Source organism: Lagenorhynchus albirostris, chromosome 19 (assembly GCF_949774975.1).
Source record: "Lagenorhynchus albirostris chromosome 19, mLagAlb1.1, whole genome shotgun sequence".
Taxonomy (NCBI): Eukaryota; Metazoa; Chordata; class Mammalia; order Artiodactyla; family Delphinidae; genus Lagenorhynchus; species Lagenorhynchus albirostris.
Window position 1 is genome coordinate 43,523,613 of NC_083113.1, and position 25,167 is coordinate 43,548,779.

The following is a 25,167-nucleotide window of genomic DNA, read 5'->3' on the forward strand; positions in this document are numbered from 1 at the left end:
TTACTAGAAGAAAGCACAACGTAGCGGTTTTAAGAGCACAGATTGTAGTTAGACACAATTGAGTTCAAATCCCAGCTATACCACTTACAGACTGAGACCTTAGGATATTTGACCTGCATGAACCTCAGTTTCCATATCTAAAGTGGTGGTAATATTACATACTTGAAAAGGATATTGGGAGGATTAAATGTGGTAACATATATAAATGTATGTGTTTGCCATTTTAAGATATAAACTTGAAAGGAAAATGAAGTAAGAATGACAGAAAATTTTTCAGCCAATTAAAGTAAGTAGTTTCCAAGGAGGTAGAAAACCATGTTTCTTTAAATGTTTATATAGCAAGGAAATTATATAGGACTTATGGTGATAACTAAGCATTGTTGTATTTTTATACTGCTTAGAGGAAACCTAGGATGAATTCTACTACTGTTCAATGAAAACCTTTTTGGAGGCTGTCAGGTGCCTCACTTTTAACTCTATAATGAGCAAACACAGTAATGAATTTATCCCAGCCACTAATAAATACCTTCTTATGAATCTTAACAGAAAATAACTAATCAGGTAGCTTCTCTATTTTAAATATCTCTGCAGACTGTAGTCAGCTTTTAACTTCTGGACCAGCTACATTGCCAGATCAGTTGATGGCCATAAGTCAGCCAGGCCAACCGCAAAACGAGGGCCAGCCACCTGTGACAACACTTCTTTCTCAGCAAATGCCAGAGAATTCTCCATTGGCATCCTCTATAAACACCAATCAGAACATTGAAAAGATTGATTTGCTTGTTTCATTGCAAAACCAAGGGAACAACTTAACTGGCTCCTTTTAACTGGATATGTGAGTATTGCATTTTGGCTTTTTTCTTATTGAAAAGCATCAATAAATTTTATTATTCTTAGCAGATTTGAGTTAAGTAATAACACTGTTAGGACTCTGATCTTTTAAAATATGGCTTTCTCACAAGATGGTACTTTTTTACCCTAAATAAATTACTCTGAATGATAGCTTAGGTCATATTGTTAATACTGGGCATTCCTTCTGGCTCTAAGCTTCTTTTCCTTGGAATGACAGAACATCCGATGAATGTACTATATATCAGATATAATTATGACTCATATCTCCGTTCCTCAAGAAATAAATATTGAATCTGAAAAGTCTGACAGTATAAATATGATAAAGTATCATTTGTAGTACTGTAATATACTTTGGGATCATTCAGGGCTACGGGAACTTTGTAAAGGCTTTCCCTCCCTATTGAGTTATATTAAACTTCTTCTTTTTTTAGAAATTCCATGAAGAAAATCCTGATTTCAAGATACCCTGAGATCTTGTGATTCCATGAGGATTATTGAACTGTTACTTTAAAAAGAAAACAAAATATGAAAAACTGTGATTGAATAAATGGATGGATTTTACTGACTGCAAAAGAGCACACCTGTGCTGCCTATTGCAGTGATTAACCACCATTGTTAACACCTTTTTATTTTATATTCCTAATAACAGTGATGACTGAGAATCTATTTGAGTTTCCAGCTGACAGAATTAATTGTTGCTATTTTCCTAGGCATTATTTCTTTAAAAGTACAGTTTAAATTGATAAGCTGGATCACTCAGTTATTATTGCTATTAGAAAATAATTCATGTTTCATGTTTACTTTTGTTCTTCATTCAGATTTTCTTTCCTGCATTTAGTCAAGTAGTGGCTTTTGAAAAAGGAAAGTTCAAATCATAACTTAGGCTGTGATTTTTCAATATAAAAAGCACAGCTATTGGCCAAAGTGAAGCAGTCTTCATTCAGTTTTTATAGAGAAACTGAAGGGGTAACATTCTGACAGGTAAGCTGTATTAAGAGCTCTACACAGATAAGAGGACTCTATTTATCACAGACAACACACAAACTGGGAACAGCTGGAATGCTATTGATTTTATTTTTCAGAGAGTTGTTAATTCTCTGTGTTTCTGTTAAGGGTTTTAGCCATAACTGTGCATAGAAAAATATAAACATCTTGCTCTATTTAAAAATGAAGGGGATAACATATGGTAAATTATGTTCTGATATCCTCCTACAATAGTTAAAACTGACAGAGTAATTCAAGTCTGTTTTCTTCTTATCCCAGTCTTGAACTGGTATTCCATTTTTATGTTCAGCAATACTGTTCTTCCCCTCTTCTTCACTTTATTTTAGACAATTAGTAATATATTACTAGCTTTGTGATCCTATAGTAACTTAAATGAAAAGACCACTTTGATCTGGGGTAACCCAGCAACTCCTGCAGCACAGGCCGGGGGGTATCCTTTCAGGAATGAGGGGAGCTGACTCCTGAGAAACAAGAAACAATGCATTTTTTTTCCATGAACGGTGCTGTTCTGACGTCTTCAAATTTTTCCCTCTAATAGGAAACAGTGTAAATGTTAACCTGAAAAAAAAAAAGACAAACTAAAATTTCTTGAAACATCACTTCTCCCTGAGCTGCAGTGAGTGTAATTCACTTGTCACCTCAGTGCTTTACAGTTTGAAGTGGTCACTTATCTGATGGTTCCCACAAGCCTTAGGCTTTACAGGGTCATATCATTGACTTAATATGAAGAATTAATTTGTGTTACATCTATACAGAGCAAAATAACACACTCCAGAACTTGCAGTTGTAGCATTAGTTATACAGATTTGGGTGTTCGCACCACCCATGGGATGCCTGCTTCTCTCTACAACCTGTTGTCTGGACACATGCTTATGTCTTACTCTCCTTTTGGCATGTAGAAAGCTGTTAATACAGTTTAAGGCCAAATTGTGTGTGGCTTCTATATGTAGATAAGATGTTTTGGCATTCTTGTCAGTTTCATTTATTTTTTAAGTGTACAAAAAATAGCCTGTTAATTGTTTGTTGAAGGCTACAATTCTGTTTTTTATTTTTTCTATCCGATACATTTAGCTGAACTTTGTGGAATTGTGGTGTTGGTTTTGTTTATACAGTCAGATTTTTCCCCCTTTTTGTGATGGTCTTCCTTGGTTCTTTGTGCTCTTCTTTAATTTGTTTTTTCTCTTTGTTCTCATTTATTCTTCCCTCCACCCCCAACCCTTTCTTTCTCTCTCTGATTGAGAGTCATTGAATTATGTTTTCAGTAGTACAGGCTTCTTGCCGATATGAAGGGAACTTTTCAGAAAGAGACCTACTCTGGGTCATTTAATTTTGAATACAGTTTTCAATCGTTCAAGTTTTGGATGGTTTATATCTAATGTGTGTTTCATTTTTTTGGAAAGCTATATTTTGTATTTAGGAAATGGTATACTATTTTGCTATTTGTACTGAGTGAGTACATTGGCATAAATATAGAAATTTATATATATACATATATATAAACTATTCTTTTTTTGCCACACATTTTTGTGGTAAATTTGTGAGTTTGTCTGATGTTCTACCACAACGTGGCGTCTGATAAAAGTGAGGGGGGGTTTGTTATGTCTTTATTGAGTATTTAAGTATCTTTTGAAACAAATGACCTTTTCATCTGTGGCCATTCCATCAGGCGGTTCCTTGATGTGATTAGTGGGCTAAAGGCAGCTCACTGTGTGTTCGCTGGATCTTTTACTCAGCAAAACGTTAGAGTAAGGAAACCCATCCAGGCAGTTGTGTAAGTTGAGTTTCACAAGAATGAGCCATTCAGTCTTTGCTCACTATATATTTAATATTTTATTATTGTTATTATTAATTGGCTTTCTGTATTCTATGCCTTTTATTTATAAAGACACTAAAAAAACCCCATGTTTGTAATTTTAATAACATTTTCCCCATCTTGTAATATCCAGAGCTACTTTATAAATTCTCTAAACCAAAAGCATTTTCCTCAATATATCTCTCTCTCCCCACCCCATCAGGAAAATTTACCCAGTATAGTTCAGGGTATGAGAAGGACCACACAATCCAGTGCTCCAGTTTTAAAATGTAAAACTCTTAACTGCAGAGGGTTGACTCATGTCAGTAAGCTTATCCAGTGGTATAAAAATAAGAAGTAGAAATAAAATGCTGTAAGTTTATTTCTGAGTTTTCTGAATTTTTTCCCAAGAGATTACACAGGAGACTCAGGAAGTCTATTTGTTCATCAAGTTCCAGTTAGAATGTTAACACTGCTGTATGGATAAAGTGGTGGCAAGAAGACTGGCTTGGGTGCTGACTTCTGTTATTTAGCAAGAAGTTTATCATTGTAAAATGCTGATTGCCAATGCCAAGTCACCAGGGACCAATTTTCTGTTTTATAATATCTAAGTTTAGAACAGAACATACACCTGAACTGTAGTGGTTTGATTGGATGGAGGCAGAAAACCCAATTTTTATTTTCATAAGTTTTGTGGTTATTTGTACAAGGGCTGTGCTAAGATACCATATTCTTATTCAATAATGATGATTTTTTTTTTTACGTTGTTAAATGTTCCTTACCCCTAAAAGGTCAATGTTAAGTATAGCATTCAGAACATACTATTTGGTTACAAAAAGTACTCGTCTTCTTATTGAAGAGTTAGCTTAGTAGTCAGTGGTTGATACTTGTGCTAATAATGCAGTTTCAAGATTACTGTTACAAGTTATATCTACATATAGGAGAGACTCCATGAGCCAACAGAGGCCTTGGAAACAACAATTTATTAAATTTACTTATGGCAGAAGGACCTAAATAAACTATAAACCACATTTTATTCCTTTTTATTGTTACATTCAATCGTTCTTGCTTTTAGCAACTCACATTAATGCTTGGAGCTTACCTGTGTGTCTGCGTGAGTGTGTGCGCATGCGCGCGCGCGCGCGCGCGCGTGTGTGTGTGTGTGTGTGTGTGTGTGTGTGTGTTTTATTCCTTATTGTCATTCCATTATATATCCACACCAACATGGGAGAAAATAATTAGAAGTCATATTTTGCTTCTGAGCTTTATCATGTTACCTTATTCTAATTACAAATAGAGTATCATGTTGTTATCTAACCAATGCAAATCTGTTTTCGCCAGTCTCCCTAGAACAGGTTTTTAAAGGGCTTTGTTTATTATAGAAGCAGTATTAATGAGGGACCTTCCTTCCTTTCTTTTTTTGTAATACTGTATATGCTGTAGTTGGGAATTTCATTATAGTGCATTTCTTGCCCATCAGAACCTCAGTTAATCTGCCTAGGAAAAATTGTGTCAAAGGGAATGAGAAAAGAAGTTATATTTGAGTCCCTCCAAAACTAAGATAATAATTCCTTTTGACCATTTAAGCCATTATAGATGCTTATTTTGGAAAAGTGAAGTCTGTTTAGATGCGTCAGCAATTATAGACCAGAAATTAAATGCTTTAATAACCAAAATCTCAAATTCAGCATGGTTTATAAACATTCACTAGGAGTAATTTGAGAATGTTTCATCTTTCTGGTGAGAATTTCTGTTCTAGTATCTGTTTTCCAGTTGTTTTTTTCTAATTAATTGAAAATTATATGAGACCTATTAGCTTTACTCTGCTTCATGACCACAGGCTTCATCCCTAACCAAGACAGCCACATTATATCTGCATGCCTTTGGTTATATGGAGAGCCTTAATGAGAGAGAGAGAGAGAGACTGTATATAGTTCATCAGCTTTAGAATCTCATAACATGTATTAAAAATGGTTTTCTTCTCTGCTTATTTGTGTCACTAGAGCTAAATCATGAAGATAATGTTCATACTGTAGTAAATATCAGAATAATACCTAGAATATCATTTGTGAATTGTCCCAGTACTCTAATTGTTTCTTTAATCCCCATTTGTTTTTGTGTCATTCTAGGCTCATTTATTAATAAAATTCTATTTTTACTCCATTTTCTCTTTCAGGAAATTTTTTTAATTAATATTTTAGATCTAGATTAAATGCTTATGGAAGAGTGCCTTTTTACCATGTTAGTGCCCCTTTCTTGTAATTTCATTTTTCACTGTTGCCAAAAACACATAGCAAATGACTTTAATAGCCTCAACTTTCATTTTTTCTATTTAGTCATTTTTTTCTCCATTTCTTGATCACCATAGAAACAACTTCATAACTTTCTAACACCCTTTGGCATAAGAGGAACAGAAAAGATACATAGCTAGAATTGTTTCTTTGAAGGAGGCTAAGTAAAAGATCACAAAATTATACTATTTAGCATTTATAGAAATTAGCTAAATTTGTCTTCATCTTGACCAACTAATAATAGATCTTATCTGAATGCTATTGAAAATTTTACTATATGTGAGACTATGTACACAAATATGGATAGTTAAATTTCAGAAAGGAAGTGTTTGAAGCACCTTCTCTGATCTTTATTATAAGATGGGTGAAAATAAACCACTAACACATAGTTTAGGTAAAGCTTAGTAATGTCAATTTTTCTAACTATACGGAGTCAAATAATTCATTATAGTGTACTTCTCGTCCATCAGAACTTTAGAAATCTGCCTATGAAAAATAGTGTCAAAGGAAATGAAGTTGTATCTGAGTCCCTCCAGAACTAAAATAATTCCTTGCAGCCAAATACAGTTGGATTGAGTATCCCTCTGTTTTTTGTTAATTTTGCCTATGTTCCAGCTCCTTACCATAGTGGTGGTGCCTGAAGAAAGAGCCATCAGCAACAAACAGGTCAGGAGAGTAGTAGCTTAGGGATAGAGCTGCTTTCCCCATGTGAGTATTTCTGTGACTGTTAGTGGCACTAAAGACTGCAAACCTTTATGCAATATTCTCAATACCCTAATGATATTATGCACTTTAATCATTCCAAAGAAGTCAAGAATGCTGTATAGTTATGATTCCTTCTTGATGAGTATATCTTAACTGTTTAGAATATTTATGTCCCTTTTTATTTTGGATAGCCAACTTGGTATGGAAATATTTTCTAAAAAGTATAGTAGGACTTAAGACTTTGAAATGTAACTGACTATAAGGGGAAATTATTACACTTCAGAAAATCATTTTAGAAACATTAAAATGTTCGGCTTTCTAATGATATGTTTGAGAGTTAATTAAAACCAGCCCTCTTCCTATATTTTTTGTTTCATATTAATAGCATTATAGTATATAGTTTTCTATATATATAGTATGTATAAACCAATGGTTCTCAAAGTGTGGTCCTCAGCCCACCAGCCAACATCCGTATCACCTGGGAACTAGTTAAAAATGCAAAATCTTGGACCTTATCCCAGACATAGTGAATCAGAAACTCTGGAGTGGGACTCAGCAATCTGTTTTTTAACAAGCCTTTCAGGTGATTCTGATACATGCTAAAGTTTGAGAACCACTGGTGTAAACTGTATACAGTAAGATCTAGAAAGGGCTTTTTTTTCCCACTCACACAGACACAGTTATACATTGTTTTTAATGTAAATTCAATTTAACCTGGTTATCTATAATCATTTATTGGCAATGATAATTTATTCTCAGTACTGCCTATAGAAATACAGTATATTTTATGTACATATACAATTAGTCTAGTTATTGATAATTCAGTTAGTTTGGCATTTTCATACCACTTACTAAAAAGTTTACATTAAATGACTGATTTAAATATATAGGTGCAATGTTCTGTGTTTATTTTAACTATTATGACAGTTAAGTAGCTAATACAATTGACGGGTGCTAAAGTCTCCTGTTTATCCATAAAATGGATACATTGTGGGCAGTGATAATAAAAGCTTTCTTTTCATTGCCTCTTACTTTACCAGCAGACCACAATTTTGGCCCATCTAGACCAACTCTCAGAACAAAATTATTTGTCATTCCTTATATTTACATTTGTATCTGAGCTATTAAACAACATAGCTAGCCAGGTCAACAAAACATCTTATTTAATTTCTTTTTTTAATAGATAAATCTTCTTTTAAAATAGCTTGCTTTGTATGAGAATTGATGCACTAGAAATATAACTATCCTTGGAACTTATGCTTCAGACAAGATGTTAAACAAGACACTGTATTATTTAATTTGAGCATTTCTCCCTTCCCAGTTATATGCATCCTGTTAAATGTAAACTAACCATAAGTAGATTTATTCATTCATTTTAATCTCCCTGTATAATTCAGTACCTCCATAATTGTTGGTGTTTACAAATCACCAATTAATAAACTCATGTAAGAAAAGTAAACATTTCAAAATGAAAATAATTGTACACTCACTTTATGAAAATCACCACTGCTATGTTTGCTTAAAACTAGCAGTGGAAATACAAGTGGCTTACTCTGCAAACTTTGGTGCTGGAAATACATAGGCAAGCTGTTGGGAGATGCTCTAGCTACATTCCTCCTTTCTTGTTCCCCTTCCCCTCTTCCCCGCTTTATTGCATACTGTATTTGTATATCCAAAGCATTATACCATACCACAATTCTGTTCAACTCCAACTTGTAATATTTCCTTTAAAGGCTCTGTGTTTAACCGTATCACCCTGTTTTGTTTTGTTTTTTTTTCCAGAAGTAACTTGCCTGATTTGAAATAGTTTGTATTATTATTATTATTTTAGCTAACGAACCTCAGGACAGCGCGCGCGCACACACACACACACACACACACACACACACACACACATCTCAGATGTTTGAGAGTGGCTTTGGAATCAGACTGTGTCCAATAAAGAACTGTCCTGCATGGAAGTGTTTATGACTTTCATAGCGACAAACTGATTCCAATGATATTGAGCTAATTTCCTTTGATCTAATGAATGTATCTGCTCACCTTGTTCCCTTACATTGAATTGATAAGCTCCAAGTATTTATTACTTTTTTTGACAGTTTTTACTGTTTCATTCATTTCTTTTACTTAGTCTTTTAATGAATATACTACAGTTATTAACCTGTTCTCAAGTGGTTTAGCTACCATTCTGCCATTTAATTTTTTTATTTAATTTTATTTGCTTGAGCACACTGATCAACCACTGAACTGCCTTCTTCCATTGTCCTGCAATGATGTAAGTAAGGGTTACATTTTTGTGTATATGGCTTTCATAGTTGGGATTTCAGAGCACTGACACCAGATATTTTCAGTTTATTCTCTGAGGGAATTTCATTTGCATCTATGTTTTTAGCTATCTGTGATAACTTGTTAAATATTAAAAAGATATTTTGCTTCTATTGGAACATTTGTATACTTGCAACTATATTTCTGTAAACAGCTGCAGTCAAAAATAAAACATTGAAAGTTTTCATTTTGTAGTAGTTAACTGTCTTTTTTCCTCAGATTTTATGAATGAAGTCATATCCGTGAATGTCAGTTTTGAGCGACATGAGTATGTGATTGAACTTAAAAAATCAGTAGGAAAAGGTATGAAATATAGAAATATTTTTGAATAGTTACATTGTGCCAGGAAGTGTACCAAGTGACTTAGTGTAATAGAATTTTTGTTTGTTTTACTTAGTTTAAATGTTTCATGTTTAGTAAAACACTATATACATGTGGTGACAAATCTTGTATTATGGAGGTACTTTTGATGAAAACCACGTCTCTCCAGGCCTCAGTCCCACATCCAGAGGCAATCTCTTTTTATTTTTCTGTAAGTTATTTCCATATATATATATATCAGAATGTGGTACATATATCACTAGTGGTACCCAAAATGATTTCAGGTGATACATGGGTAAACATTATCTTTAAACATATATATATATATATACATACATATATATATATATATATATAAGGTTTGGATGTACATTAGAAAAATATATAATGTGTCTACTTACTAGACTATGGGGAAATGTGAGTCAAAGACAAATACTAAATACTAATACAGGTGATACATGAATATCATGTATGTGATATATAAATAACTGAAGCTTCAGAAGCACTGCTTTAAACAGTATGCTTATACCTTCTTATCAAATATAGACAGTGTCTGTTGATTCTGTGAAAGTGACTGAATTTTTTTAACACATCCAAATGTTTATATATAAATGAGTTGTCACTTTAGGAGTCTAAAGTGACAACAATGCTGCTATTGTTCTAAATATGTTTAAAAGTTGTCTTTTGGCATTATTGACTGCAGCAGCACTGGAAGGGAGTAATAACCAAATGAATTTAAATAAGTATAAATATCAAAAGTACTGGGGTCCAAAAAACAGCATATGTGGGCAAAAGACTGATCCGAAAATGGGACTGCATATGAGTGGCTGCCGGAAAGGCTGATGCAATCCTGGGTTACATAATTTAAGTTACAGTGTGCAGAACAAGGGAGATAGCTGTCCTGCTTTACTCCAAGCTGGTAAGAGTCCTGCTCTATTATCTTGTGAGGAGCAGACAATTCTCAGCGGCCATATAATTAGGCCTGTAAAAGAACCGAACACCATTTATCCCTGCTCAGGACACAGAGGGACTCTAGAAGTATAAAAGCAGCTATAGTTTCTCGACAGCAACACTTAATGGTCTTTCTCTCAGGAAGACAATTGATTACTACTCTTGTGCTCTATTTCATGTTGTCATTGTCCCTGCCTGCATAGTATTTAAAGCATAGGCTCTTTTTATTAAAAAATAAATTTGTTTACTTATTTATTTACTTTTGGCTGTGTTAGGTCTTCGTTGCTGCGCGCGGGCTTTCTCTAGTTGCAGTGAGCGGGGGCTACTCTTCGTTGTGGTGCATTGTGGTGGCTTCTCTTGTTGCGGAGCATGGGCTCTAGGCACGCGGGCTCTAGGGCATATGGGCTCAATAGTTGCGGCTTGCGGGCTCTAGAGCACAGGCCCAGTAGTTGTGGCACACGGCCTTAGTTGTTCCTAGGCACGTGGGATCTTCCTGGACCAGGGCTCGAACCCGTGTCCCCTGCATTGGCAGGCAGATTCTTAACCACTGTGCCGCCGGGGAAGTCCAAAAGCATAGGCTCTTGACTTTGCCTGCTTGGGTGAAGTTCTGGCTCCTATACCTACTGTTTAACCTCTCCATTCCTCAATTTCTTTATTTATAAAGTGGAAAGAAAAATGAATGATCCTCTTAGGGTTGTTATAAGAATTAAGTAAATTAGGGCTTCCCTGGTGGCGCGGTGGTTGGGGGTCCGCCTGCCGATGCAGGGGACACGGGTTCATGCCCTGGTCCAGGAAGATCCCACATGCCGCGGAGCGGCTAGGCCTGTGAGCCATGGCCGCTGAGTCTGCGCATCCGGAGCCTGTGCTCTGCAACTGGAGAGGCCACAACAGTGAGAGGCCCGCATACCGCAAAAAAAAAAAAAAAAAAATTAAGTAAATTAATCAGTGTAAAACTACTTAGTTCCTGGCACACAGGAGCTAAGTGCCTAATAAGTGTACCAGTCCTGTTGCTACTTTGCTCTTCTGCCTCTGGTGCACTGGATCCATATCCTTTTGCGTTTTCAAATACATCCTCCTGTTCCTTTAATTGTCCTCTTTCTTTTTTTAATTTTTAATTTAATTTTTATTTTATATTGAATTATAGTTGATTTTATGTATGTTAGTTTCATGTTATATTAGTTTCAGGTGTACAGCAAAGTGATTCAAAGTGATTCAATTATACATATACATATATAATTGTCCTCTTTCTCCAGCATGAAAACCTTTCTCTCTGAGTCATATCCACTGGTATATAAATTTTCTGTAATGTCCCTCATCTCTTAAAAATATCAAACAATTTTCTTTGACCACACATCCCCACATCCCCCATACATACTATTTCCACTTTCTCTTATTCATCCTCTTGAACCCATTCCAATCAGGTTTTATCACCCTGCTCTACTGAAATAGCTCATCAGCATCACCAATGGCCACCCAAAAGTCAATTCTGAGGGCTGTTTCACTCAGTTTATCAACAGTATATGACACGCTTTGAAACACTTTCTTCGCTTGGCTTTCAGGACACCGCACTCATCTCTCCTGCTACACTGGCCTTTTCCATTCTCGTCTTCTTGACCTCCTAACATTGGAGAACCCTAGAAGTCAATCATCAGATCTCTTCTCTATCATAACTCAATTTTTAGGTGTGCTCATCCAGTCAGATTGCTTTATAGACTATGTGTTGAAAATTTCCAAATGTATATCTCCAGCCATAACTTCTTTAACTCCAGGTTCCTATTATCGAACTATCTACTTGACAGTCTTAACAGGCATCTCAGAAATAACATGTCTGAAGTGAAATTTTGATTCTCCCCTTCCCACTCCCAACTTCTGCCGCCAATACTCTTTCCAGATTCTTCCCCATGTAAGCAAATGGAATTTCCATTCTTCTAATTGTTTAAGCCAAAATACCTTTGAGGGTTGGTTGGTTTGTTTTTTGACCTTGATCCAATCCATCATAAAATCCTGTTACTCTGTCCTTTGAAATACTTCCAGAATCCAACCACTTCTCAATACATCTATTGCTGTCACTTTGATCCAAAGCATTTGTTGCCTAGATTGTCATAACAGCTTCCCAGCAGTTCTCCCTGCTTCTATCATTGCCCCTTATACTTGATTCTTCACATACCAGCCAGATTTAAATGTAAGTCATATGTTACACCTCTGCTCAAAACCCTCTAGTGACTTCCTATCTCTACATTTCACAGTGCTTGTAATGCCCTTTGTGGTCTGATTCCAGCTTTGTGTCTGACCTATCCCTCTCTTGCTTTCTGTGCTTTAGTCACACTAACTTCCTTGCTCTCCCTAAAGCATACTGATCATGCTGCTGCCTCATGGGTTTGCACTCACATCACTCCTGGCATGCTCTTCCTTCAGGGACCTACATGTATCATTCTCTCACTTTATCAGGGCTTTGCCCAAATATAACCTTATAGGAGAGATCTTTCTTGATCACCCTGTATAAAACTCGTATCCCATCTCTAACCCTCTTACCCTGCTCTTCCTTCGTAGCATTTATCACCACCTGACTGACATTTGTTCTTCTCTCATTCTTTACTAGAATGCAAACTTCATGAGGCTAGGTTTTTTGTCTGCTGTATTCCCAGTGCCTCTAGAAGAATGCCTGGCCCATTGATTAGATAAATCAGAATAAATCAGGGAAATCAGAATAAATATTGCTCCTTGGCATTTGTTTATTGCATTCTGTGTTTTTCTTGATTTCTATACCACTGTCTTTCCTGGATCTCCTTAAATGTCCTTTAAATTCCCTGAGAGAATCTTAGTAGGTTCCCTTGCCATTCAGAATGAAGCAGCCTTATTGGGCAAGCTCTCAAGCCAAGTCACCATATAGGCTTCTGGCCACAATTTGTCACTGAATCCTCTGATTGCTTCTTGCCCAGTAGATTCCACTTTTGCCTGAATGCCTCTGTCACTAGCTTCTCTGAAACCAGTGAGTGTGGGTCTGTTTTGTAGAAATGGATTTTATTTATTTCATTTGGAACTTTTAGAAATTTACATAAAACTACAGTGAAGATGAAGGCAACAGTAAATATTTTCATATGTTTTCAAACTGAAGCACCCAGCCATCTGCCATTGTGGATATTGTGGAAAGAATACCCAGTGCCTGCTGGCATCTAGCACATGAGGTTCTCCAGCCTGACGCCATCATTTCCTTGGCAGGTAAGAGGCTGTTCCCAGTTTCATGCAACCTTGCTTTGCATCATTTTCTCATGTTTCTTTCTGTGCACCACAAGAGGGCGTTCTTTCATCATTTTCTACTTAGGTTATACCAACAGTGAGTAGAGGTGCACCTCAATCATTTAAATAGGAAGTTAGAATGTTACGCCAAAATTGTTCACCGAAGTTAATGAAACTCTAGGCTCACAATTTTGTCCCTAAATTCATGAAACCAAAACACATCTTTAAAAGGCAAGTCATCAGTTTATCAATGATACAGGAAAAACTTCCAGAAGGTTAGTTACATGGATCTGAAATAAAGTACTGTTTGTGGCAAGCTGTTTTTAGATACTGGGAGTACTGTTTCCTTTCGTGAATTCATTCATTGTAGCAGATGTAGTGTTTAGAGGTGTTGGTTTATTTGCAGACATTAAATTAGAAGATTGAATTAAAGAGGTTTTTTTTAGCTTTTCATTTCAAGGTGTCTGTGTGCACTGTATAGAAACAACAGAAGCTGAAGGAGAATGACACTCGTATTAGGCATAATATTCATTGTGTAGTAATTAAAGCCAATATATCTCACAAACAAGCAGAGAGTAGTAATTACTAAACAAGTCCCTTAGGTCAGACAGATTTCGTCATTTCTTTCTCTGAGCAATTCCCTTCTGCCATAAACCACAGAGAGGTAATTAAAAGAAAAATAGATCATTGAGGAGTTGGATGCTCTCTAGCCAGATTTATTCCTAAAAATGTATCTCTAAAGAGAGGAATTAAATTGTGTAGAGGACCTTAAAGAATACTGTCTGGGATCTTTCTACACCCTTCTCTCTGGCTTTACGTCCTAAGCCTGAGAGGCCTTTTGAGCCTAATCAGATTTTGCCATGATAGCAGTTGGTTACATTTGGGACTTCCCTGGTGGCGTAGTGGCTAAGAATCCGCCTGCCAATGCAGGGGACGCGGGTTCAAGCCTTGGTCCAGGAAGATCCCACGTGCTGCGGAGCAACTAAGCCCGTGTGCCACTACTAAGCCTGTGCTCTAGAGCCCACGTGCCACAACTACTGAGCCCACGTGCCACAACTACTGAAGCCCATGCGCCTAGGGCCTGTGCTGCACAAGAGAAGCCACTACATGAGAAGCCCGTGCACCGCAACGAAGAATAGCCCCCACTCGCTGCAACTAGAGAAAGCCCACATGCAGCAATGAAGACCCAACGCAGCCATAAATAAATAAATAATTTTAAAAAAAACAGAATCGGTTATGTTTAACAAAACTATACAAAAATGTATGAATATAGTCTGTTCTATCCATTCCTTGTGGCAAAAGAAAAACACAAATCTTAAAAACTAAAGCAAGTCAAGGAACCCCAAGAAAGAAGTCTAGATTTGGCTATATTTTAGAAGGAAATCAAGTCTTGTGAATCTTATTTTCTGGCTTTGATCTGGTTGTCCGTTGGGATGGACTTGCCCGAGTGATGGCCCACTGAAAGGCCAAATTTCTTATTTTTCTGTTCATCCTGTACCTCCTTGTTCATTAAGAATCCTGCCTAGAAGTTTAGGTCAAAGAGGCTACTTGGAGCAAAATACAGTGGCATCTCATCCCAAATATTCTCCAGGCGTTTCTTCCATCCTTCCAGGATCTGAATTCGGACATCCTCGGGAGTGTGCCCAATGCTATATGTCAGTTGAGGTTCCAAGACTTGGAAGCCACAGAAATGCAGAGTGCCACTCTGGGGATACACAAAGCACAGAGGTGAGTTACAGATCAAACCCCACAGACCTTGTACCATATACAAACAACAAAAGTTAATCTGGGTTTCCCAACAGGACACTCTGATGTGGAGGCCTGAGGCACCCTGGAAAATTAGTTCATAGCTCCACCCTCTCACCTTGTGCTTTCTGTACCTAGTTGTTACCTATTTTAGCCTATTCAGCTGTGCTCTTCTTTGAATGAAGAAAACCTTGAAACTGTGCCAGCCTGGCATTCTCTGCCAAAAGTGCCCAAAGTTCTATTACCTAAGGGTGAGTTTCAGCTTCTTGGCAACTGACCCTTGCCAAGGCATGCACATGTGCATTTCTCTGCCTCCCTACATTACTAGACAAGTCTTGATAAATTATTCTTACCATTTATTCTCCAATGTTAATATTAATTCCCTAATCCTATAGGTGGCCCCTTTTTAAAAAATATTTATTTATTTATTTGGTTTCGCTGGGTCTTAGTTGCAGCAGGCGGGCTCCTTAGTTGCGGCATGCACACCCTTAGTTGCGGCATGCGTGTGGGATCTAGTTCCCTGACCAGAGATCGAACCCAGGCCCCCTGCATTGGGAGCGCGGAGTCTTAACCACTGCACCACCAGGGAAGTCCCTCCAAGAACAACTTGAGAGAGTAAACTTTTAATACCTGGCAAACCAACCAATTCTTTTTCAGCCCTGACTGTAGAACATTCACAAGGGACCAAATCTACTTGCCTAAACAACCTGCACATTTATCCTAAAAGCTGCAGATCTGGCCCCTCACAATTGGAGCATCATAAATGTGAGAATGTGAGAAGCTATTAGAGATACCTCAAGCCCCTCTTTTACTGATGAGGCAAATTACTGGCAGATTCAGGGTGAGAATACAGGTCTCATTCTCAGTCGTGTCCTAAAACTCTACTTCCTTATCCCCTTTCCTGTAGGTCAACCACCCTTCAAAGAGAGACCTATCAAGTCTTAAAAATTCTTTCTCTGTCCTAGTTTTGTTTTTTAACCTCTGGGCATGTTCCTGTTGTTACTGCCTTTAGGTGAGTCAAGGAGAAGAAGAAATACTGGTATGTCCTTGCTTAGCTTTTACCAGGACAAGAGGCCCAATAGGTCTTTCTCATGGCAATTCCCTGATGAACTTAAGTCACACAGATCATTTGTTTGCATATGTGAGTGGTTCTGTTTATTCTAAATGATAGGATTTTAAATCCGTGAGCACAAGGTACAGGTTTCATATTTTTGAAACCACACCCACAAAAGCAAGCTCTTGGGAAAATATTGATTTAGGCAACACACACTGAAGCCAACTTTGCCTGCAATCCTTGCTGTTCAGACTTGGCTGCCAAATGTGATTTCATAGAAGCAAATCTTATTGCATGTGTTTCTTCACACCCACCCAATATTTGTATTTTTAGGCAGAAACAGGAGTGTCAAGTTGACTGACCAAGGACAATAATTTTCTTTTCTTTAAAATTTTCTTTTCTTGAATGTGCTAACTCCTCCAGAAGGGATGACAGGTCCTGAAGAAAGTTCGCCCCTCAGTGACATCATGGGCAGCAGCTAAGCACCCTAAGTCTTCTCTTTTGGGGGTGTTCCCCATCTGACCTCTTTGTCCTCTGCCCCACAGTTCCCCCTGCAGTGGTTTGGAGTCCCTGCCATCCTGAAAGGCTGGTTTGAGTGAGTGCTCATAGGGGAGTTTGCTTACTCGTATGCTGCCGTGTATGACAAGGGACCTTTCTGGGTAGGTTGATGGTTCTGCTTTTTCTAACACCTGGATTCTAGGTAGATTCTGTCCTGAGGCAGAGTTTTGAGCACAATTAGATACCAAAATCAGGCTCCAGGTCCCTTAGGGAGAGATGCATGTCTCTCCCAAAATTTTTAATAGATATTTTCATAGATATTTTGACATGATGTTCAGGATTTTCTTTAAAATACTCCAGGAAAAAACAGGAGTGAGGGGATACTGAGAGTTAAAGCTGGGTGGTGGATGCATCATTATACTATTTTCTCTTCTTTATGTATGTTTGAAATTGTCCGTAATAAAAAAGTCAGTCTGTCTTCATTTTGCAGACACCCAAAACTATACAAGAAACATTTTTAGAGCTCCTGGATTACAAGCCTAGATACATGCCTAGCAGTGTGCGGAGATAGATAAAAAACAACAAATAACTCCACCTAGGCACCAGCAGTCAGCACTGATTTTGTGTTACCATGACAACCTTCACCTGATTTGCCACATCCAGGAGTATGGAATCCTGGGCCTGCCCCTCTGTGTACCATCTTCCAGGCTGGTATTTCTGCAGAGTCAATACTGTGAGGCTCAGAGGAGCCAATGTATGAAGTAACATAAACAACAGATGGGAGGGGGGACCTTTGTGTTCTTTCCCCTGGGGCTGTTTCATAAACTTCCTGTCACCAAGGAGATGTGGAAGGTAATGACTTTTCTTTTACAGAATAAGAAGGCAGTGCTTTCCATCTCCACTGGTGGCAGTGGCTCCATGTACTCTCTGCAGGGTATCCACGGGGACATGAATATCATTCTCTGCCCAATTCAGGTATCTCGTTTTCAGTGACCCTTCAGGGGGATTAATGAACTTTCTGTGGAGTCCAAATCCTCCAGATAGCAGCTCCACAAACTAATTTCAGGATGCTTATGGAGATGGGGGCGGGGGAGAATTGCAAACTTGAGTGATTCCACAAGAAATAACTAACTGAAGAAAAAGATTAAACATACTAGGGAAAAAAAGCTCAAGGCTCAAATGTCATCTCTGCCATCACAGTCATATTTTCAAAGAGTAGTACAGCCAGATTCACGACATCTGTAAATCTGTGTAACACTGCGCCTTTGAAGTAATCACCCTTCTCTACAGAGAATGCAGTCAAGTGGCTGTTACTTTCCTAAGATTACATAGCTAATTAGGTGCCAGGTGTAGGACAAAAAGAACGCAAGTGTCCCAACACCCTTTTGATGTCTTAGCCACACCTGAAAAATCACAAGGTCTGTGGCTTGCAGCTTCTTTTGTTCGGCCACAATATCTGGGCTCAGACAGCCTTCTTTATAAGCTAGAACAGACTCGGCAGGATACTGAGAGTTCCCGGGGTCCTCCAGTTTACCTGCAGAGAGGAAAAAGAGAGGCTGACGCCAGAAGGGCCAAGGTGGGGCCAGAGAACCCACAGGCGAGAAGTTCCACAAAGACCTAATTAAAGGGGAGAGCTGCTCCCACCTGTGATGTTGTTTCTGGAGATGACGGGATTGAAGTTCATGGCATACAGGTCCGACACAGTGACCTCCCATCCTTTCCTCTTCAAAGCCTCTACGGCGGCCTCCTTCATGGCATAGTTGAAGGATGTCCTCTCTGAGTGGGCCAGTAGGATCAGTGCTTTTCTAACTATTTAGACACACACAAGGAACATGGAGAAAATCAGTCACCAACCAGCAAAGCTCTGGCTACAGGTGAGCCCAGCTGGGATCCATAATGGAAGACGTGACTTTGTTAGACCTTGGGTTATGCAATCCATCCACTGCATCAAAAAATATATTTTCTCCTTACAAGTACCAACAATCAAAGGAGGCATTTTAACTCACTGGGAAAACAGTGGCTAATTTAGTAAATGGTGTTGGCATACTTAAACAGCCATCTGCATGAAAATAAAATTATCCCCTTAGAAGACTAACGTAAGGTGTTAGAAGTCAGTATAGCAATTACCCTCCATCAGGGGATAGTGACTAGAAGGGGACAAATGGGCTTTTGGGGTGCTGGCCGTATTCTATTTCTCGATCTGGGTGCAGATACACAAGTGTGTCTTCCGTTTGTGAAAATTCACTTAGAACTTGTGCGCTTTTCAGTGTGTCTATTGTATTAAAGTTTTGGGTTTTAACTATCCCACTAACACACCACATACAGCAACAATTTGCTGGCAGATTAAAGATCTACATTTTAAAAAATGAAACTATTAGAATAGTATGGGATAGGGAACCCTCTTGCACTGTTGGTGGGAATGTAAATTGATACAGCCACTATGGAGAACAGTATGGAGGTTCCTTAAAAAACTAAAAATAGAATTATCATATGATGGAGCAATCCCACTACTGGGCATATACCCAGAGAAAACCATAATTCAAAAAGACACATGTACCCCAGTGTTCATTGCAGCACTATTTACAATAGCCAAGTCATGGAAGCAACCTAAATGCCCATCGACAGATGAATGGATAAAGAAGATGTGGTACATATATACAATGGAATATTACCCAGCCATAAAGAGGAACAAAATTGGGTCATTTGTTGAGACATGGATGGATCTAGAGACTGTCATACAGAGTCAAGTAAGTCAGAAAGAGAAAAATATCGTATATTAACACATATATGTGGAACCTAGAAAAATGGTACAGATGAACCGATTTGCAGGGCAGAAATTGAAACACAGAGGTAGAGAACAAACGTGTGGACATCAAGGGGGGAAAGCGGCGGGTGGTGGTGGTGGTGGTGTGATGAATTGGGCGATTGGGATTGAAATGTATACACTGATGTGTATAAAATTGATGACTAATAAGAACCTGCTGTATAAAAAAATAAATAAAATTTTAAAAAAAACCCACCAAAAAAAAAAAAAGAATAGTATAGGATGCTTTGTGCACTCTGTTGCTTTATGTCTCATTTTTAATCGAACATTAAGGGATTGCAGTATTTTAATCATAACTCTTGCCAATATCTTTATCTAGAGGCCTGTTGCCATTTTGTCTTTTATGAAATTTTTGTCGCCAAGAAAGGCAAGATTACATTTTTCCCTTCCAGACTGAGTTGGTATAGTGTATTCTTGGTTGTGAAAATACTCATAGCTTTGGGACTTTGAAATGGTAGATATTCGTGATATGTGAAAAAGCATGATACATAACTGTATGGTCTTATTTACATAAAAGTGGATGCTTAGTTGTGTAGCTACCTACATAAACAAGACCTAGAAGGACACATCAAACAGTAAACTATTTGTGATTATGGATAACTTTGTTTTTTGCTTCTAATGATTTTTGGTTTCCTGTTATGCACATGTTAACTTTTAAGACATAAATGTTATTTTTTGTTTGTTTTGTTTTGGGTGTTTTTTTTTTTTGTGGTACGCGGGCCTCTTACTGTTGTGGCCTCTCCCGTTGCAGAGCACAGGCTCCGGATGCGCAGGCTCAGCGGCCATGGCTCACAGGCCCAGCCGCTCCGCGGCACGTGGGATCCTCCCGGACCGGGGCACAAACCCGTGTCCCTTGCATCGGCAGGCGGACTCTCAACCACTGCGCCACCAGGGAAGCCCCATAAATGTTATTTTAAAAACCTTTAAAAAAAAAAAGAATAGTATGGGATGAAAGGGAGAATTTGTATAACCTCTGGACAGAGGCTACTTTTTAAGAAAGACTAGAGATTCAGAAACCGTGAAGGAAAAGCCTGAGAGATAAAGCCATATAAACATCAAAAATTTGTATTTAACAAAAGGTCCCATATACAGAAGCAAAAGACAATCAGGAGAAGATATCCAGAACTCATCACAAAGAGTTAAAATCCTAAAGAATGCCTACAAATAATTAGGAAAAGACAATGCAATAGAAGAAAAAGTCAAGGATATGAACACATGATTCAGGGAAGGAAATTGCAAACAACAATAAACAAATGAGAACGTGCCCTGTCAGGCCTGCAAGGAAAAGCAAATTAAAATAAGGCATCATGGGACTTCCCTGCTGGTCCAGTGGTTAAGACTCCGCACTTCCACTGCAGTGGGCACGGGTTTGATCTCTGCTCAGGGAACTAAGATCCCACATGCCACGTGGTGTAGCAAAAAAATAAATAAAATAAAAATGAGACATTATTTACCGATCAGTTGGCAAAACAATTTAAGACAAATAACATCAAGGGCAATTTAAGATTTCAGGAAGGGCTTCCCTGGTGGCACAGTGGTTGAGGATCTGTCTGCCACTGCAGGGGACACGGGTTCGAGCCCTGGTCTGGGGGGATCCCGCGGGCGGCAGAGCAACTAGGCCCGTGAGCCACAACTACTGAGCCTGCGCATCTGGAGCCTGTGCTCCGCAACAAGAGAGGCCACGACAGTGAGAGGCCCGTGCACCGCGATGAAGAGTGGCCTCCGCTCGCTGCAACTAGAGAAAGCCCTCGCACAGAAATGAAGACCCAACACAACCAAAAATAAATAAATAAATAAATAAATAAAAGAAGAAGATGGAGGAGGCGGGGAAGGGTGAGGTAAATGAAAAAAAAAAAGATTTCAGGAAAACTGGCACGTTGCTGGTGGGAATATGAGTTGCCTCAGCCTTTGGGGAAGGTAATCAGGCTGAATCTTTAAACATTTTAAAGGCATATAAATCTTTGATCTAGTTGTCCAACTTTGGGGAATCTGTCCTACAGACTGAAAGCATCAGGATGGAAGAGCAAGGATGTGTACTGAACCATTCTAGTCATTGGCAAAAATTAGACATAACCCCGATAATCTATTTCTGGAGCACATTTGAATATATTACGATACACACATACTACAGAATATTTGCTCTTAACAAGAATGAGTTAGCTACACATAGTCACCCTGAAAGATATCCAGGATATATCGTTAAATGATAAAATGAGTGAATGTGAATCCACTTTTATTAACTCCATATATATAGGTAGATTTGCAGTATATTGGTATGAGGGGGAAAAAAGATGTGGAATGATCACATGAAACCGTTACTAGTTTCCTTAGGTAAGTAAGAGATGGCAAGAGGGTAGAGGCAGAGGGGAAAGGTGAACTTTTTCTTGGACCTCCTTTGTGTTAATAAAGTTGTTAGAACGAACCTGCTTTACTTTTGCGATAGCAGCATGTAAAGGGTGCTAACTACGTGCTAGGCACTGTTCTAAGTGCTTTGTATTCTTTTTCAGTTGTCACAGCAACCCTATGAGGTAAACAGAATTAGTATCCTCATATTATGGATGGGAAAACAAGCACAGAAACCTTAAGCAGTTACCCAAATGTACATACTAAGTGGTGAAGCTGGAATAATTTAAAAATATATAGACATAGATAAATCTATGCAACAACGTGTAGGGCGTGGGGAGGAGTACCAGAGAAAGGAAGTTTACCACCACCGTTCTCCCGAAAATTGGTGCCACAATTTCATACCTTAAGAACTCTGAACAGCAGCGACTGGGTGGAGCTGGGAGAGAATGCACCTGCAACTTTTTTCGCTATTGTTTGAAGAAAATTAACTAGAAAGGGATGTGTGAGGCTTCAGTTCTTGCCCTGCTTTCAGTATTAACCACACCTGGTGTAGGCAGCTCCTACTGGCTTAAATTCAGCCACGTGTAAGCTTCAGCCACGTGTAAGCTTCAGGCAAGCTTTTGGCGCTTGCCAAAATAGAGGATTTCCAAGCTTGGTCCTGGCGTTTCAGACTCCATAAACTCAGATTTGGTGGAATATAAATTTGATGAGGATTTAAATGCTACAGAAGTGATATATCTGCTTCTGACGCTGCCTGGGAAAATGGAAAGGAATTCCTGAGCCTGCCTCAACAAATTCCCACCCCCCTTTCTTATCAACTCATGGACTGAACGCTACTGAGAGCGATGTGAGTATATTAATCTCTGATATGCATTTTCTTTGTGATTTATCTTTGCATTAGTCACATCAGTGTTTACTAAATACTGCTTTGTCAGTTTTTATTCTCTTGGCTTACTCCTTACCTACATATTTTTAAAAATATATATATGTGTGTGTGTATATATATATATATATATATATATTTTTTTTTTTTTTTTTTTTTTTTTTTGCGGTACGCGGGCCTCTCACTGCCGTGGCCTCTCCCGCTGCGGAGCACAGGCTCCGGACGCACAGGCCCAGCGGCCATGGCTCACAGGCCCAGCCGCTCCGCGGCACGCGGGATCCCCCCAGACCAGGGCACGAACCCGCGTCCCCTGCACCGGCAGGCGGACTCCCAACCACTGCGCCACCAGGGAAGCCCAATATATGTATTTTTTTCACTTATCAACATTAACAAGCAGTTTTTTTCTTTGTTTTTGGTTTTTTTTGTGGTACGCGGGCCTCTCCCTGCTGTGGCCTCTCCCGTTGCGGAGCACAGGCTCCGGACGCGCAGGCTCAGCGGCCATGGCTCATGGGCCCAGCCGCTCCGCGGCATGTGGGATCTTCCCAGACCGGGGCACGAACCCGTGTCCCCTGCATCGGCAGGCGGACTCTCAACCACTGCGCCACCAGGGAAGCCCAACAAGCAGTTTTTAAAAATTATTTATTTTTGGCTGCATTGAGTCTTCGTTGCTGTGTGCAAGCTTTCTCTAGTTGCAGCGAGTGGGGGGCTACTCTTCGTTATGGTGCATTGCGGTGGCTTTTCTTGTTGCGGAGCACGGGCTCTAGGCACACAGGCTCAGTAGCTGCAGTGCACGGGCTTAGTTGCTCCACAGGCTCAGTTGCTGCACGGCATGTGGGATCTTCCCGGACCAGGGCTTGAACCCGTGTCCCCTGCATTGGCAGGCGGATTCTTAACCACTGCGCCGCCAGGGAAGCCCTAACAAGCATTTTGTAAGCAGTAAAAGATAAAGGCGCTTCCTAGAAAATGAGAAAATCAGGACATCTATCCCTTGCTTTCAAAGAGCTTACCATCTACTAACTACAGTATAGGCATGACAGTTACCTTCAAAAATAAGAAAAAAGTAAGACGAGATACAAACAGGAAGAATATATTTGCAAGAAATATAACCAACAAAGTTCAGTATCTGGAATATATAGATTCTTAAAAACAACCCAGTAGAAAAATGGTCAAAGGCTATGAATAGGCAATTAACAGAGCATTCATTTGCAATTAACAGAAAGGTCATGTGTATTTGCCAGAGATACGGGTAAAGAAAGAGATTTACTACCAAAGCATAAGCCCGAGTTGCTTGTTTCCAAGTCATTTTTCACGGCCATATCTGAGTTTTTTTGGACTTGGAGGGTTCAGTTTCCCTTCGTGCCATTTAACTAGCTACATGACAGGCTTGACTTTCTTGAAATTTACCCTAAGGAAGGTGTAAGACACATACACTAATAACTAATAGAGGAAAACTGTTCACTTCAGGGCTGACCCCTCAGCAAAGGCCTTCAGAAGGAGTTGCCATCTGAGCTGTCTTGAAAGACAAACGGGATTATTACCAGTACCTCTAGTTTATCATTCAGTTTTTCTTATCCTGCACATCGACAGAAGTGACCATCTAACACAGCTAAGCACATCTTGTTAGTGCTTCTCTCTCCCTGCACCGGTTCCCTTTCAGATCTCAGGCCCTAAGTAATATGCCCCCAATCCAGTGTCACTTCTTTATGTCCTGAAAGCCCTTGTGCCTTCTTCACCATCCTACATTTTCTATTTCCACCCCACATCCACACTAGCCAACCTTCTTTCCCTGCCTTGAAATGCTAATGTTCTCACTGACCCATCCTCTCAGCCTCTCCACCATGGTTTATTGAGCACCTACTACACACCAGGCACTGCTCTAGGCATTTGGAATATATCAGTGTACAAAAGAGACACAAATCTTTGTCTTTGTGGAGAGTACATTCTGGTGGCCAGATCATCCTGTCTCTCGGGGGCTGACCTCTGTCCCCATCTATTGCTCTGACATTCCTACAATTCTCTGGCTTCATACTCAGGCCAATCTGAAACCAGGAGTTTTTACTAACCTCTCAGATCAAACTGTACTCTGTCAACCTGCAGTTTCATTGATGACCAACATAGAACTTAATGACAAAAAAGATAAAGCTGGCACAGAAAGAAAGGGATTGTGGTTCATCATGTCAATGTAAAGCATGTCTAGATCTCTTTAGCAGTAATAGACATCTTATCCGCATGATCGTTTTGGCAGGAAGAATAAGCAATCAAGGCAAACCTATTGGAAATATAATAAGGGCAGACCCTCAAATAGTCAAATAGTTTCATGCATTCTGCTTCTACTCT

General features: G+C 39.0%; 2 protein-coding genes across 2 annotated transcripts in view; one reads left to right on the top strand and one right to left on the bottom strand.

Moving 5' to 3' along the window:
* NFAT5 (nuclear factor of activated T cells 5) overlaps positions 1 to 9,157 on the top strand; it is a 132,150-nt gene extending 122,993 nt beyond the window's left edge. The window contains exons 13-14 of the mRNA XM_060132461.1: positions 592 to 835; positions 1,284 to 9,157. Of these exons, the coding sequence (XP_059988444.1) occupies positions 592 to 827 (236 nt within the window). The 3' untranslated portion in view covers positions 828 to 835; positions 1,284 to 9,157. The remainder of the gene's footprint in view (positions 1 to 591; positions 836 to 1,283) is intronic.
* A 5,721-nt stretch (positions 9,158 to 14,878) lies between these two features.
* NQO1 (NAD(P)H quinone dehydrogenase 1) lies at positions 14,879 to 24,933 on the bottom strand. The gene is given in 4 exon segments (XM_060129807.1): positions 14,879 to 15,184; positions 18,181 to 18,311; positions 18,422 to 18,586; positions 24,894 to 24,933. Coding segments are annotated over 4 exon segments (642 nt in total).
* Between the last annotated feature and the right edge of the window lie 234 nt (positions 24,934 to 25,167).